Genomic DNA, 17,423 nt, shown 5'->3' on the forward strand with positions numbered 1-17,423 from the left:
CATAACCATTTTTCTATGAGTCTATGGTTTGGAGTTCTCTTCTTCTCTTTTGACTGTCTTTTTTTTGTTTTTGTTTTTTTTTAACTCCAGACTCATGTGTGACAGCAGCCCGAACTTCTGTATAACTTGTTTCGAGGTTAGGTCTATTACAATTAGATTGTACCCACCTTAAGCACGGGCGTGGGCCTCGCTTAATGACTTGCTAAAAGTGCAGTGTCTACGATATACTTTTGTACTTCAACTTGATATTCTTCAGTATAGATCATAAACTTCAATTCACGTTGCACCCTGAAGTTAATCCTCACATCATGACAGTTCTCTGTAAAACCTAATTATAGCCCCCAATCTTGAGCCTTATCGTGCTTTCGCGCCAAGCCACTCGTACAACACACACTTTTGAGATATCAAGATCCATGCCGTTAGAAGCCAATAATGTGAACGTTGAGTTGCAATCCATTCATAAAAATACGAAGCACGATTGGTTATCTCGATGCTCAAGGCTGCTTGTCAAGTCAGAAGTATCAAAATCACACACCATTGGACAGAAATAGCGATAGGCTACCAACCATTACACCTCCCAGTAATTTTGTCTTTCATAACTTCAGAGAGTGTAGCTGAAAGCATACGTGGCATAATTTGAATATATCCCTGCTTTCACCAAGTATCTGAGGTAGGTAGCCATCGAGTGACAACAATATCAAGAACGCGCGATGCAGAGAGCCTCAATCCGTTCTGAATTTCCATTTCGCGTACTGTTGAAAATAAATAGCGCAGTGGTACGAAGATGAAATCATTCGTTGCTTGATCAATATTAATTTCAACTTTCCAGATCGTAATATCGTTGTGCAAACCCCTGTTCTCACTGTTACATTGTGCGCTACCTAAAAACACCGCAACATCGAACCGATAAGCAATTGTTCATCTTCGCTTTTTTGTGGACATAAAGCACAGCTGAAGATCTTGACGGGGTGAAGAAGTGGTGAGAAATACACTACGAGTATTGGCAAAATACATCAACTCTACAACTACAACTCTGGTGGCAGAGACTTAACCAAGAATGGATCCTCTTACAGCACTGTCAATAGCGGGAAACATCATGCAATTCTTAGACTTTTCCTGTAAACTAATATCAGGCGTACAAGAGATTTACCAAAATGGCCGACTTGACGTACACACCGAAACCCAAAAAGTGGTCGAAGACCTCTCGAAGTTTAGCTCCGAGATGTCCATTTCAATTCAAAGCGATAGAATAACCAGGGCTCTGACTCAAAATGAAATTCAGCTAGAGGAACTTTGCTCGGATTGTTCGAGCCTTGCTGGAGAGTTGGTCAAGCGACTGAAAACCTTTCAGCTATCAGATGGCTTTAACAAAACAGTGAAAAAGAAGAAAAAGAATGGATTACATGTCTTCAAAGAAGCGAAGACCGTATGGCTCAGCGTTAGTCAGGTTATCAAAAGCACGTTGTCATCGACGGAGTTGAAAGAAATGGAAAGGAAACTTCAGAATCTCCGAGATGCGATAAATGTCCGGATGCTGGGCTCCTTACGGTACGTGATCATGTTAAGAGGGCCGATAAAAGCTTTTTATTTACTTGGACATAGGGAGAGAGTGGATTGTTTATTACGAGAGCAATGCAACCAAACTTCCGATATTAATCGCCACATGACCCAGCTAGTACAAAGCTCGTTTGAGGATATGAAATCTGGGATAGCTGGAGAAATGCAAGCTCAAACGAGGTTTATTCGTGATCTTATTGCCGACTCCAACAAGACTAAAGGACATCTTGGGGTTGAAGACGATGTCAAAAGTTTCTTCATTTCTAGAGCTCAAGTCCGCGAAAACATTCTCAGAAGGGAGATGAAATTGCATGAACGTGCAACAAAAGCGATACTCGAAAGCCTTTACTTTCCGACAATAACTGAACGATATGAAAAAATTGCCGAGGCACACAGAAAGACTTTTGAATGGGTATTTAGGCCCTTAGTTGACGAAGAAGATGTGAAAGACACTCAATGGAGCGATTTTGTTGAATGGCTTAGTGGGGGACAAGGTATTTACTGGATCAATGGCAAAACCGCCTCAGGAAAGTCTACCTTGATGAAGTTTATCTATGATCATCAAAAAACGAAAGAGACTCTGCAACAGTGGGCCGATGGAAAACCATTGTATATCGCAAAGTTTTTCTTCTGGTGGGCAGGAACAGAAATACAGAAATCACAGAACGGTTTATTACGAACGCTGTTATTTGACACTCTGCGACAAATGCCACAGATGACTCCACGTATATTACCCTCGGCGTTCGCAATGACATATGCTCGTGAATCTTTTATTTCAGGATCACCGCACGTGAGTTATATACCCCCCTTCCTATCATTTAGCTAATCTGATACTGAAAAGTCGTATGTTTGGGACACATCATCGCTCTCAGAAGCTTTCGCAGCCCTTGTCTCGCAAACGGAAATGCCTATGAAGCTTTGCCTGTTCATTGACGGCTTAGATGAATATCACGGTCTAGAAGTCGAGATTTCAAGGCTTTTCAAGAAAATCGTCTTCTCTCCTGATGTGAAAGTTTGCATTAGCAGCCGGCCACATGTACCATTTGAGGATGCGTTCTCTACTTTTCCACAGCTTCGTTTGCAAGACTTTATACACAAAGATCTTAATCTCTATGTCAAAAATTGTCTAACCCTTGACAAGATGATGGTCTCACTTGCCGAACGCGAGCCTGTACAATGTCAAAAACTTGTGCAAGAGATTGTCAATGAAGCTCAAGGCGTGTTTTTATGGGTAGTACTTGTAGTGAAAACTTTGATGGACGGTCTTAGCAAGCACGATGGAATATCAGAATTGCAACTACGATTGAGTGCTCTACCTAAGGATTTAGACGAACTCTATGAGGTGATGATTTTGAAAGTCAATGATATATACAAAGAGGAAGCCTCCAGATTGTTTCAACTTGTGAACAAGGCAACCGAGAAACCTGGCGACTATAGAACAGCTGAGCTCCTCTCGGTATACACACTCTATCTTGCAAACAAGCGGTCTATCAACCTCACTCACGAACTAGTCAAAGGACGGGTAAGTGAGGAGGAAATTCTACAATATTGTAAGAAATTGGATATCGCACTAAAAGCAAGATGCGGAGGTCTACTGGAGATTCAATACGGACGGATAAAGTCAGCAGCTCCTCGACCTATGATGAAAGTTGGTTATCTTCACAGAACCGCTCATGATTTCATCCTGAAAGAGAAAACTTGGGAAACGTTGATCAAAGGAGTAAGCGGCGGACCAACCGGAGATAAATTTAGTCCCAACATTGCAATACTTAAATCAATGATCCTCCAAATAAAGGATTGCGAAAATTCTGATGCACATCAACTCATCAATAATTCGTTCACTTTCATTCACAGGATCGAGGCTGATGAATCTGTGTCCGCTGGGGAGGCCGAGGAACTCTTCGACGCATTTTCTAGTGTAGCTGTTGCTTCTAGGTATATTGATATGTCAGAAAATGACCATAATACATCAAAGGAGGTGGAAGTCTTAATGTGTCTACTCCGAAAACATAGTAGGAATCCAAACGAGCCTTTGGATGGAATAAGTGCCTGGCAAAGCGCTTTGTCACATGTAATTTCTAAATGCGATGCGGCATCACCATATGCGCGATTAAGGTGGGAACTTCTTATTAAAGCTTTCCTGGAAAACAAAGCAGATCCCGAAGCATGCTGTAAGAGTTCTGACCAGAAAATTTATTCAACGTCTGAGGTTATCGCCAAGGTGTTTCGGGATATTAGGCAAAGCAGTCCGGCAAACAGTTTTTATTTGGAACGATTGAGGACACAAGTAGTTAAGTATGAAGATAGTAAGACTAAGATGCTACTAAAGACTCAGGTGCCTACATTCCAGGTTTTTGCAGCTCTGAATAGTACTCAAGCTCCTGGAAATCATCGTTGGAAGCAGAAGAGTATTTTTGGAAAGATAAGACATCATTTCTCAACAAGTAAATAAATGCGACACTGTGAAATAGGAGTTTTTTCATAGCCTGAGAGTATTTAATTAAATATTGATACCTATCACCTTATACCGCGAGACAAGTAAGATCATTTGTACAGATCGAAGTTTGAAATATAAAAGATGAACGGAAAATCTAAGCTTCAAACTAGGATATTATTATCGTTGTAATACAGATACTAATCCAGATACTAATTCAGATACTAATCTTTACGAACACACTTTTATTTTCTTCTGGACTTTTCAAAAATTTCATCTAATTCTAATTTGAGCCTCACTCGACAATAATATTATAATTAGTAATACTCTTCTCTTGAATAGTCCCCCAATTACCTCGATATCGTAATTTAGAATGATAAAAGCAATACCTTGTTTTATCATCTGAACCAACCACCATTATCCTAGAAAACCGTATTTATTATAATTAAATGCAAAGAAATCTTTTTTAATTGTTGTAACAAGTTTTTGGTCAATGGATTGTGAGATATGTTCCTATTTGCAAGAAAATCGAAGTGTACCATAGCATTGGGGATCAAGATATAATACCTGAATGGGAAAAGCTATATGTATAACAGAAGGTACTTTAATGTTATGATCAATATTGACTTTCTCAGAGATCATATTAATATAGAGTTTTGTGTTCAAAAATAATTATTAGTTTTATTACTATAGTTACGAGAATTGCAATCACTTATAATCTTATTGAATTCCTATTTGAAATCTAGTCTAAATCACTTTGAAAGATTTCTAGATGCTTCTATATGACTCTAGAGGCAGCTTCTGTAATATATAGGGTTAATATTTTAAACGAAAAAAAAAGTGTTAAGGCTTTTTAACCCTAATTCTGATTCCACTATAATAATAATATGAGATTAATTTTGTACTTGTACCAGCACCCCCGGTCAATTGATCCCACTACCAATAGTGTATACCGAAATATTTGTTAGAATGATAGTTATGATTTCCAGAGCATTATCTACAAGACCTTTTCAATTATTTAAAATTGCGCCATCGCTCTAACAAGCATCAGCGACACTAAATAGTGCAGCTACATCAGACGACACGGCTGATCCAGACGGCGCAACTCATGCAGATGGTGCAGCTCCATCCCCACCAGATGACCCAAATCCACCAGAAGATTCAACTCCACCAGTCGCATAGTAAGTAGCAGCCGGACTGATAGTGCTCGATAAAGTCGTATTGATACCGAGCGTCAACCAAGCCAAAAGTCCATCTTGAAGAGTTTCGCCAAGCATAACATAGTTGAAGACTGGATCGCTACTCGCAGCCTCGACAGCAAACACACGATCATCTGCATTGGAGGTCACATCCTGGGTGTTAGTGTTATACGGTGTCAATAGTTCGATCTGATCACGAATAGACTGATCCCAGAAAGTCTGTCCGATATGTCCAGCTGTTAGGTCGTAGACAGTTCCGTTGTCACGGACAGTGGCATTCATGTGCAGGATGGTGTGGATGTGAGTTGCGCGGCCGGTGTAGTGGCCAGCGAATAGGGTGTCGAAAGAAGCCACCCCGTCGTCATCGGTTGGCTGAAGACCTCGCAGGAAAATTTCGTTGAGGACGGAGACGTCATTAGTGTTTCCGTTACCAGACATAGTGGTACCTGAGTACACACCGGTAGAGTTACAGTCTTGATAAGTTAGTAGATTAGTCTACATTTTGTGGAGTAAAGGTTTTGACTCACTAAAGATCTCAAAGTACTTTCCGACAATCGGCTCACACGTCTCCACATCCAGGATCTGGAAGTCGTAGTGGACAGGAACACCAACCATGTCATCAGTCAAATTGCTTCGAACATATTCCCCAGCCACATCTAGCTTGATGTAAGTTTCTTCTCAAAATTGCTGTTCAGAAGGTTTTGGTTCAGAAAACTCACAGTAGGGACCACTCTCCCCCTCCGGGGTCAAAATACATGAGCCATTAGAGGCGAAGATAGTTGTCTCAGCGGTATCCAATGTATATCCAAGAGAAGTTGAATTGTGATCAGTGGCAAGTACCGCGGCCATATCCCGTGCTAAAGTTGCCAATAATCAGCTTTGGTTAATCAACACGGAAATATGGAGGTGTGAAATAGGTACCCTTAATACCACGATCCTTCATCAGCTTAGCGGCAACGTTACTGCGTCTCTGAATAGCTCGTGTTTCAAGCCCACGAGCTTTTAACTTTGCCGCACAATGGCTAACATCTCTACTGGTGTACTGAAACATGGCCTCTCTCACGGCAATCTCACGATCAAGATCATGGTTGCCATGAGCAGACACAATGGCAGCAGAGAGGACAGTAGTGAAAATGGTATACAAGTACATCTTGAATGATTTACCGTGTGTTGAAAAGATTGGTAAGCTGAGAAAGATTGCTGGAGAGTGTGAAGATGAAGAATACTAGAATTGAGATGAGGAAGAGGATAATGATACAATTTGCTTTGTCCAGAGAGGTACATTATATACACATATCCTTCAGTGATGATAGTTTGACGCAACGTCCTCTGGTGTCTCAATGTAGAAAATTCTAATTAACAACGTCCACCAAGATGTCACCAGATTGCGCGTCCCCTGGTCAGTCTTGACAAAGTTACTTAATATGGAGTAACAAACTTGCTATTATCCGCATCCTAAATAATTTTATGCAACGGGGATGTGTGGCAGTAAGCCGAGGTAGTTAGCAACCGATTCTGGAGTCTTGTAGCTTCTACAAGTAAAGTTGAGCAGTCTACTTTCGAACTATTCCAATTGTGAACCACCTAGAATCTTACCCCATTCTAAGTACTACCTCCCAGCTTAATTATTAATAAATTAATCAAGCTATAGCAAAGTCTTATTATAAAGATAGCATTGCTATAGCACTTTCTGATGGTCAAGTGATTTTTTGTAGCTAGTATTTATATACCTTCTTTATATATTTTAGAAAGATTCAATTCATGTTTTTCAACCTCAGAATTGACGCTCTATAATTTTATTTGTACACTATTATGAGATCTTGCGAAATCATTTGTAGGGAATTCTTTGTACTATAATCCCTAACGAGTGAAAAGAATATAGTGAATATTGCATATGATCGGAGATAGCTTGAACCAATAATGCATGAGGTATTTCGAAACAAGTTTATTGATATCAACTAAAGCTTACGAGGACAGCAAGGATTTTATATTTGCCAAGACTGAATGTACAATTGACCTGACTGATGTTAGTGTTAGTGGATATCAGTGACATTCCTGATGACGACTTGTTAGGATTGTTGGAAAACATATGATATCGTCCGTGCTCACAGCATCACTGAACGTTAAGTCAACTACCCCACTTTCTGGCCACCCCTCTTTTGGGCCACCTCAAAAATTTATAATATATTTTATTTAAATATTACTAGTCATCGGGGAAAAAGAAATCTTCAGACTGTGGATTCATAGTAGCTTTTCTTCTTTTTTTCTTTTTTTCTTTTTTCTTATTTTTGAGATATATAAAATTTTAATTTTAATCTTTAATCTTTATGAGGGCCAGCCCTCAAACCCCCGATCCTCGCTATGCTCGAGATTTAATTATAAATAATAATAATAACAATAATAATAGTTTATAAACTTTACTTCTAGCTTACTAGCTTATATAAAGATATTAGAGATGTAATTAAACTTTAAACCCTTAAAATCTTCTAATTCTATTTTTAATTATCTTTTCTTATTCATTTTCTTATTCTCTTTCTAATCCTCGCTTATATAATCTGACAGCTTATTAATCAAGGATATTGAGATTTTAATTTAATGATTGATTAGATTTATAATAAGATATCTATATTGATATATAGCTTTATAATTATAGCTTAGAAAATAATAAAAATAATATATTTGAAAAGTATATAATAAACTCTAATAGAATAACGTAGTTTAACACCGAGTGGGTCATATCACCGAGTGAGCCACTTCAAAATACATACAAAATTCGTCTATGTGTAACCGTGCACTTTCTTCATTTAATAATATAATTCTATAAAATTTGAAACGGTGAAATATAATTATATAAATATTATAAAAATCTAATTTATTTTTCAAAATTCTAATTAATATAGGAGTTATTATTAAAATAATATTTTTGTAACGAAAATCGTAACAATTTCTGATTTTTATAGAATATAATACAAATTTTCATATAAAAGTTAAATATTTGTATAAGAAATCTTTTCTTATTAATAAACCTCTTTTCTTTTCTAAAAAATATTGATTAATTATTAAAATATAAATATTTGTAAAAGGCTGATTTTGGTGTATTTTGAAGTGGCCCACTCGGTGATATGACCCACTCGGTGTTAAACTACGTTACTAGATTGAAATTATTCTATAATAATTTAGCCTCCTCATCGACCGAAACAACCCTGCCCTAGCATCGACAAATTACTTATAACCAATCAGAAGGGGTTTTATGAATCTGCAAATCTGAAAATGATCTGCTATATAGATATATGATTACATAATACATACATGAAGTACATTTCCAATCCGTTTGCTTCTACGAATCCACTAAAGAATCACGAGTATATAAGCTATAATAGTATTATAGTTTATTAGTGAGATATTAGTAAGTGATTTATTTATTTATTATACAAATTTACAAAAGTATTAAATGAAGAGTGAGAATATAAATAGCTTTTCCTGAATTATATAAAATTTTTTTAAAATATTAGTCATAAAGAAATCATAACTAGTATATGCTTATATTAATATTAGTTTTATAAAGTTGTAGGGTTTTTCGTATTCTTTATAACATCTTTTATATATCTAGATTAGAACATTTACATTTTGTTAAAATAAACGAGAAAGCCTGTCCTTGTACTATGGATAGATTCTATGTGCAAAGGAATAATCACTTCAATATCAAATTGCAACTATTCAAATAATATATAAGCTAACTCAGGCTCAGTATTAACTACTTCGCTCAATGTCCCTGATTCGATGGCTTTTTTCGCTACTCAAAGTTAGTCATGGAGTAACTTTGAAATGCGTCATATAAGATTTTTCCACTCACTTGTCCTTATCATTAAGACAGAAAAATATTTTTGCAGGTTCTCCAAGCCAGCGGACTTGATTGGTGAGAAACTCTGCAGCATTTCCAAGGAATGGTCTTCCATTCAGATTTGGGACGCCGCCAGCACCTAATATCGCCACATCTGGCTTAGGTTCAAGATAGCGCATAACCCCTTCATAAGCACCCAAGTGGGTATTGAATAGTACAGCTTTGTTTCCTATAACGAAATTGAACATCAGTTGACCGCCATCGCATGTAGACATGACGTTTTGTTTGCGGTCTTGCACATAGTCTGCAAATGCGCGAGATCCTGCGTCTAATTTGTCTTCAGGAACGAAATCCTTCAAGCGGAGCAAGCCATGCTTCACGAGCTGTGTAATGTCATGTGAGCAAGCGAATCCGTCGTCCAAGGCTTCATAGACTACCCCTGAGTCAAAAACTTCAGGGATATCGTGAGGTACCTTACCAGGCATCAATGTGTGTAACGAAGGCCATACGTGCACAGCTAGGGAAGCGAATTTGACGTGTGGCTTGGGAGGTGCCAATGGCAGACTGGTAGGAGCAAGTTCGATAGTGCCAGATACAGCCTTTTCAAGGATGTCTCTTGAGAACAGAGGTAAGCGCTCCCCTCCAGCGACAGAGGTAAGTTGATTTTCGGGAACTCCAGCTTGTCGAAGACAGTTGATAGCTTCACAGTTTGCAATGATTGTCGCGCCAGTTCTCAAGGCAAGTCGGTCCGCTCCGGGGAGACTAAATTAGCATTAGGGTGTACCCGTAACTCGCAGATGGAAATGGTAGCTCACTGATCAAAATGAGCATGCGAGATGACAATGTAGTCGCATTCCTTTACATCATCAAGCTCCAGGTGGTGACCCATTTCGACAGGGGGGTGGTGACCCAGCGAAAATCTCTCCAATTGGTTACCACCCTTCCTAACTTCAATTTGAAGCTTTTTAAAGATTTGAAAAAAGAAATTGATAAAAAATCAATTGAATTATATTTATTCGAAATTAGAATTAAAAGATTGTAAAAGTTAAAGTTTTTGTATTGAATTGAAATAATTTTAATTTTGATGAGGTTGAAAAAAAGCTATGGTAATTTATGAAAAATAGGGGAGTGGTGATTTACGAAAAAGCATTAAAAGTTATTAATTGGTTATTATCCTAATTCCTAACTCCTATACACCTGGTATTAACGTTTTATCTGGTATTAACTCAAATTTAGGGGTTTTAGGGTCTCTTATATATATATAATTATATTTTTATAATTCTGAGAAAAATTCTGATTTAATAGTGATTTTTTTATTTTGCTAGCGTTCTTCCTTATTAAGTTCTATTTTTAGAATTTTATCTGATATTAACTAATATCTCGCTTAGTTTTGGAGCTAGATTATTAAAAATAACTTTTTTGAACTTTTCAAAATAAATCGAATTGAATGATATATATCTTGTCCAAATCGGGTTTAATTAGTTTTTGACTTAGAAAATTTAGAATTTCTTAATTCTTAATAAAACTTATTTAGAGTTTAAAAGCTTAGGGGCTAATATTTTCGAAAAAGTCATGATATATTAGTATAAATTGATTTAAAAGCTGAATATTTTGGTGTAGTTTTTATTATATATATATAAAATTTTATTTTTATTTTTAAGATTTATCTGGTATTAACAAAAATCATCTGGTATTAACTCATATTGTAGAAGAGTAGAAGGTAATAATGGTCACACAAGAAAAGCCTTTGCATATATCAAGTATAAAGCAAATGGCTATATATAATAAAATAAAATGAATTGCTATATTGCAATAGCAAGATAAGGGAGATAATAAGAGTTGGGTATTCAATTCTTCAGGAGACAATTTTAGAAGGTAGAAAATTCAATAATATTTTTAGATTTATAGAAGAGAAGCTATAAATATTAAATATTAGTAATATATGATTTTGAAGTTATATATTTTCACTTTTACATTTCTTTTTATTTTAATTAATTGATTATTTGATTAATTAAAATTAAGAATTCAAATAATAATACTTTTTTTATTATAATTATAACTTTACAAAAAGTTTACAAAATTATAAAATATATTTATTGTTTTTTTTTATAATTCTAATTGAGAACTTCGATTAACAAGTTTTTCATTATATTTCTCTTTAGAAATAACTTTATATATTCTTTTTGAATCTTTTAATTGTTTAAAAAGACTTCGACTATTAGAAAAGCTATTTCTTATTACATTTATAATTCTTTCATTTTTATTTCTTTCATTATTCAATCTTCTATCTTATCCCATAAATTCATATTTTCTTCATTCTATATATTTAATTCCTTAGAGAAAAGAGATAGGATTTAGAGATTGGGGTAATAAAAAGAAAATAGTATTTTCATTACTAATATTTGTAAAGAATTCCAATATTCCTTTTTTTTTATTAATTGAAATATATTTTTGTTTTTATTTAATTATTGATTTTATAAAAGTTATATAATAATATGATTTTTTATTATAAATTGATTCTTTAGAAATGATATTAGTAAAAGTGTATTAATATTGATATCAAATTTCTTACTAATATTATTGATATTAATTATAAAATTTATTATTATTTATTTCAAATAGAAATAAAACTTTGATAAAAACAAAATAATTATTTTATAATAATTTTTTAATAAAAGTTTGTTTGATAAGATTTTCAATAATCAAATAATATTTAATAATAAATCTTAAGATTTTGTATTATCTATCTTTTGTAACTATTTTATCAAAAATCGGCTTCAAATTGCTATAAGCATTTTTTAGATTTTAATATTTTATACCATTTTTAAAAATCAAATCCAAGATTCTATTATTATTCTTTTTTATAATTATATATAAAACAATTATAATTACAAATGATTCATCTTTATATATATTTATGTATAATTAAATAAAAATAGGATTTTCTTTAACTACAAATACCCACAAGTTATTTTATTTATTTATATATTAATTAGATTTTATTAAATTGATATAATTTTAATATCGTTTTTTAATTATAATATTATAAAAGAATTTATAATCGAAAATCATTTTGCTTTTATTAAATATATTTTCAATTAAGATTCTTTAATTTATATTATTTAAAATAAAAGATTTAACCTTTTTATATACAATTTTAATTTGTAATATATTCTTATTATTATTGTTATAAGAATATATAATATATATTGTAATATAATTCACTACTTTATAATTGAATACAATATATAAATCCCTAATATTTTTATATACAAAGATACAATCAAACTCTTTTTTTATTTAAATAATAAGTATAAAAAATAATACTATTATTAAATAGTATTTCTAATTTATTTATTATTTAATCATTTCTTTTTAAAATATCAGGTCTTATTTACAATCTTATTGTTAAAAGGTATAATAATAATAATAAACGAAATCAAATTCTTACTTTTTGTATTGATTATAATAATAATATATTTTTATTAATATAAATATAAAATCCGAATATCGATTTATCAATATAATGAGAATTGAATCAATAGTCAATACTCTTTGTTTATTTATATTATAAATTTTTGTAAAAGTAACGAATGATTTTAATTCGAATATTGGCTCATTAGTTACAAAATTTAAGGGTCGAAACTTTAAAACTTTAAGGAGTTTCTTTTTCCTTTTCTTGTTTATACTTTTATTAAACTTGAATTAGATAAAATATTTATTATATATCCATATATTATTGATACGATCCCTATATTTATATACAATTTTGAAACAGTGGATAAAATATTTGTTTTTTATATAAGTAATTTTGAAGCCTAATATATTTATTAAATAATAGAAATGAAAATTACAAAATCCTTTAGATCTATAGGAAATCAATTCAATTATAATTATTCAATTAATTTGTTTGGCTACGAATTTTTTTTTTAAAACTAAATATCAATTCTTTGATACTAAAGCTTTTAATAAACATTTATATAATTTGGATTGTTTTATATTTTCTATTTTTTCCTTATTATTTAATAATATAGTTTATTTTATAATCTATTTATTTATTAAATAATTTTGTTGTGGTTTTTTATTTTTATTAATTATTGTAATATTCAATCTTAATTATCTTTTTAAGTTTGCAATTATTTTTTTATTAAAAGATAGAAATGATATAATATTGAATTCAATATATAAATCCTTTATTAATAAAATGTCTTTTGAATAATCGGAATTTTCTTTTCCAAATATTCTAATTATATTATATTTAAAACCAAATTGTTTTCGATTCTTATTATTCTATTTAAAGATTTTGAATTTTTATTTGAAATCGAGGATTTTAAATACTATTTTAAATTTAGAAAATATCAAATATTTATTAATTCGTATTTTAAATTTGGATGGGCTTATTAAACAATATATAAATTCTTTATTAATCATTTTCAATAATATATTGGGGTTAGTCAATTTGATTATTTTGAATAGCTTATATTGGAATTTAGTTTTATATATTATAATAAGAATTATAACGAAAATAATACTTTTATAAAAATAATACTATAATAAACTGAATTTATTAATAGTCTTTTATTATATATATCAAATCTTTTTTATTTTTATAAGAGTTTTTTTATTATTGATTTTTATTTGTTTTATCAATATATTGATTTTGATATAAAGATTATTTCGAATAATAATGATTATGAATATTTCTTTCAAATTATCTCTATAGTTTTTTTAAATATTAATTTAGTTATTAAATTCTAAATATTTAATATATTGTTTTTTTTCTGGAAATGTTTGGATAATTTTATAGGCTCTCATTATTATTAATATAGATTCATTTTCTATAATTATTATTATATTATATTGTATATATTGAAATTGTATATCTAATATATTAATTATTATAATCTAATCTTATTTTTTCTTATTACCATTAAAAACTAAAGATTAATTATTTAATAAATGATGGTCTAAATCTGTATTATTATTTTCATTCAATATTATAAAATTCTATATTGAATATAATTTTATAAAAAGTTTATAAAATTATAATTACAAAAAATATAAAAAATATTTTTAAAGAAAAATATAAAGGAAAAGAAATAATAAAAAATGAAATTTAAGAAATAGAGAATCACTAAATATAGAAATATAATAGTTGAGTTTTAAATAAAAGGAAAATAAAAACTTTATTTATTTTTATAAATCTTTTTTAGCTTTTCCAAATTTAAATACAAATTTTTAAATAATCTAATTATAAAAACAATAAAAGGGTATAATACAAAAAAAAGCATTCTTAATTAGAATAAGGAAACTTTTGATTTTTAATAAAGATAAATGAAGTTTATTATTGTTTACTATTCTACCCTACCTTAATATATAATTAATATTCTGTTAACTACTTTAATATTATTAAAAAGACATATTGTATTAATAAACTAATAACTGGGATTTCTATTATAATATAAGTATTTGTATTTATTAATAATATGATATTTTGATTCTCCTATATCTAATTTATTATATTCTTTATTATTATAAAGTGTTAAACGATTTGTTTATTTCTTTTTAAATTCAATAATACTTTTAAAGAATTTTTAAATTTATCTTCAATAATATTTCCCATATCCTCTTCATTTTCGATTAAAATATATTCTTTTTTTTTCTTAATGAACTTTTTAAGGCAGGCTTTTAAATAAGTTTTATTAATTGAGATTCTATTTATTTCTTTAAGAATATAAATATTCTTATTCAATAAGATTTTGTTTATATAATATAAACCAAACCATTAATATACAAGTTTTCTTTTCCTAAATATATCGATTTTCAATTGTAAATCAAATTGAAGAATAATATCTTTTATAATAATTTTCTTATCAATTATATTATTGTTTTTATCAAAATACAACTTTTTATTTAAACGATATTATTTCTTACACATTATTATTTCTTTTATATTTATATTGTATATTTCTAATTAATAAAGATATAAGACCAAGAGATTTTTATAGAAAATAACTTTTTTTCAATTTAAAATTCTTTATATATTATATTACATTTTTATAAGTAATATTGGATAGTATTTATAAATTATATAGAATGGAATTAAATTGGTTGGTTGGTATATAGTAATCTTATTTATAAATAATATTAAATCTAGGTAATGCAACTATTTATTTTTATTATTTATTATCTTTGTTAATTTGTTAATTATAAATCTATATCCTCGTTTGATTTGACTATTTGCTTTCGAATTGTAGGTGGAGATTTGCATCTATTTAATTCTATACTTTTTCAAGAAATATTCAATATATATTTTGTTTTCAAATCCTTTGTTTATAAAAACCTTATCAAAAATTGAATATTTATAAATAATACTTCAAATAAAGGCAGTAACAATTTACAATATTGTATTTTTTAATAGCTTGGTTTTAATTCAATTTAATAAATTATTTTATAAAGAAATAAGGTATTTGTAATTGTTATTTGGGGGTATGTATATAATATTTAAGTTGCATTTTTGCCAACAAATGCTTATTTATGTAGGGTGCAAAGATTCTTTTTGGATATTGAGTTATCGTTTTTAACAATTGAAATAGGATTTGATGAATTGTTTAATATCTTCATATATTCTATTTCAATAATAAAGTTTGTATACCTTATCAAATATGTTTTCAACCCTTTTGTAACCATACACTTCATACAAATTATTGATTAGTAATATCCTTTATTATTAATCATTGATAACCTTATGGTGTGATATATCACAAATTCCATTTCTATATAAACATTCTTTATATATAGAGAATCTTAAAACATATTTTTTGAATTTCGAAAATTCTTGATTTGTTATACTTTCGGAATACTACAGGCTGGTTAGATATTGAATGATCTTTTGGTTTTCAATATTATATTCCTTATTTAATTTATAACTTTATGAAAAGTTTGCAAAATTATATATAATAAAAATATCTTTTATATTATTAAATTGATTTACAATCCATTTATCAATATCTTTTTCCTTATCTTTTTCAAATATATCAAAAAATGTAGCTAATCTTTTTAACAATTTATTAGTAGTAATATAAATTATGTTTTTAATATATCGCATTTCAAAATCGAATAATCTAATCTATGCGATTTATTGAATAATAAAAGCTCCAGGAAAATCTATTGCTGTTCGATTCAATTGAGTAATTAAAACTTTAAAATTTATTTCCAAAACGAAATATATTCTATATAAATCGAATCTATATTTTCGAAAAGCTTTTAATATTTTTTTATACTCCCTTTTTATTATATTATAGTTCTTTTCAATATTATTTTATAGTTCATTTTCAAAGTGTACAATAATATATTTTCTTTTAGATTCTTATTCTAAATATACTCCTTATTTATTAATATTAATATCTATTTCAAGGATAATTTGTTTAATAATTGTTATATCTTTATAATCTAAAGGTATTAGGATTGGAAATTTGATTAAGTTCTCTTTTAATAATTTTATTATTTATTCTTATTTAATTGTTCATAAGAATTCAATATCCTTTTTAAATAAACAATATAATGGTTTCGCTTTTTATATAAACTTTTCAATTTATATTCTATAATATATATAAACATTTAGAAACATTCGAATTTCTATTATTGATTTGAATTCTAATCAATCAAAGATCTTTTTGATTTTGGTTTTTATAAATTTTCATTTTTCTAATTCAATTATATAGTTTATCATTTTCATTTCATTATAATACTATTTGGATTTTGTATCAATAGTATAGCCTGTATATTTAAGGTATTCAAGGATTTTATTAATTGCTTGAATATATTCTAAAATGAATTTTCACATATTAAATATTATTTTTTTATTATTATATATTGTTTTCAATTCTTTAATATTGATATTGTTTAGAAAGGATATTGCTATTATTGAAATCAAATTATTAAGAATTTTTATAATGATATGATAGAATTAAATTATCAAATTGGTTATTTCTTAAGGAAGTATAATATATTGAAAAAGGTTAAATAAGATTTGAAATATTATTAAATCTTTATTCTTGAAAGTTAAAGATATCTAATTATAATTAGAAAAGAAGTTGATTAATAAAACTATTATATAATCTATAAAATTTTCTATAAAAGTATTTATATTAAAAAATAGATTTATATTTCAAATTATATATCGATTCAATTCTATTATAATATTGATAATTCGATAAGCGTTTGAAATCTTCTTTTTTATTAAGAATTATAGATTATAATAGGGTTTATTATATAATTTAAAAACTCCTTATTTTATTCTATTTTTAAGTATAATAAAAACTACTTTTATTAAGACTTTTGGAACTGGGAAATCAGAAGTTTGCTAAACCTTATAAAAAACAATTCAAAT

At 29.2% G+C, this 17,423-nt stretch overlaps 3 protein-coding genes across 3 annotated transcripts; 1 reads left to right on the forward strand and 2 right to left on the reverse strand.

The window, feature by feature from the left end:
- The first annotated feature begins 667 nt into the window (after positions 1 to 667).
- Positions 668 to 4,077, forward strand: BCIN_08g07110 (hypothetical protein). The gene is made up of 3 exons (XM_024694827.1): positions 668 to 1,548; positions 1,603 to 2,347; positions 2,399 to 4,077. Exons 1-3 carry the CDS (start codon positions 1,058 to 1,060, stop codon positions 4,007 to 4,009), a joined length of 2,847 nt encoding a protein of 948 aa, XP_024550620.1. The 5' UTR covers positions 668 to 1,057; the 3' UTR covers positions 4,010 to 4,077.
- Positions 4,078 to 4,857: 780 nt separating this feature from the next.
- BCIN_08g07120 (hypothetical protein) lies at positions 4,858 to 6,462 on the reverse strand. The gene is made up of 4 exons (XM_024694828.1): positions 6,112 to 6,462; positions 5,910 to 6,047; positions 5,718 to 5,846; positions 4,858 to 5,663 (listed from the first exon to the last, which is right to left on the reverse strand). Exons 1-4 carry the CDS (start codon positions 6,338 to 6,340, stop codon positions 5,098 to 5,100), a joined length of 1,062 nt encoding a protein of 353 aa, XP_024550621.1. The 5' UTR covers positions 6,341 to 6,462; the 3' UTR covers positions 4,858 to 5,097.
- Positions 6,463 to 8,957: 2,495 nt separating this feature from the next.
- Positions 8,958 to 9,942, reverse strand: BCIN_08g07140 (hypothetical protein). The gene is made up of 2 exons (XM_024694829.1): positions 9,847 to 9,942; positions 8,958 to 9,793 (listed from the first exon to the last, which is right to left on the reverse strand). Exons 1-2 carry the CDS (start codon positions 9,918 to 9,920, stop codon positions 9,040 to 9,042), a joined length of 828 nt encoding a protein of 275 aa, XP_024550622.1. The 5' UTR covers positions 9,921 to 9,942; the 3' UTR covers positions 8,958 to 9,039.
- Positions 9,943 to 17,423: the final 7,481 nt, after the last annotated feature.

The sequence above is a fragment of the Botrytis cinerea genome, chromosome 8, assembly GCF_000143535.2.
Source record: "Botrytis cinerea B05.10 chromosome 8, complete sequence".
Lineage (NCBI taxonomy): Eukaryota > Fungi > Ascomycota > Leotiomycetes > Helotiales > Sclerotiniaceae > Botrytis > Botrytis cinerea.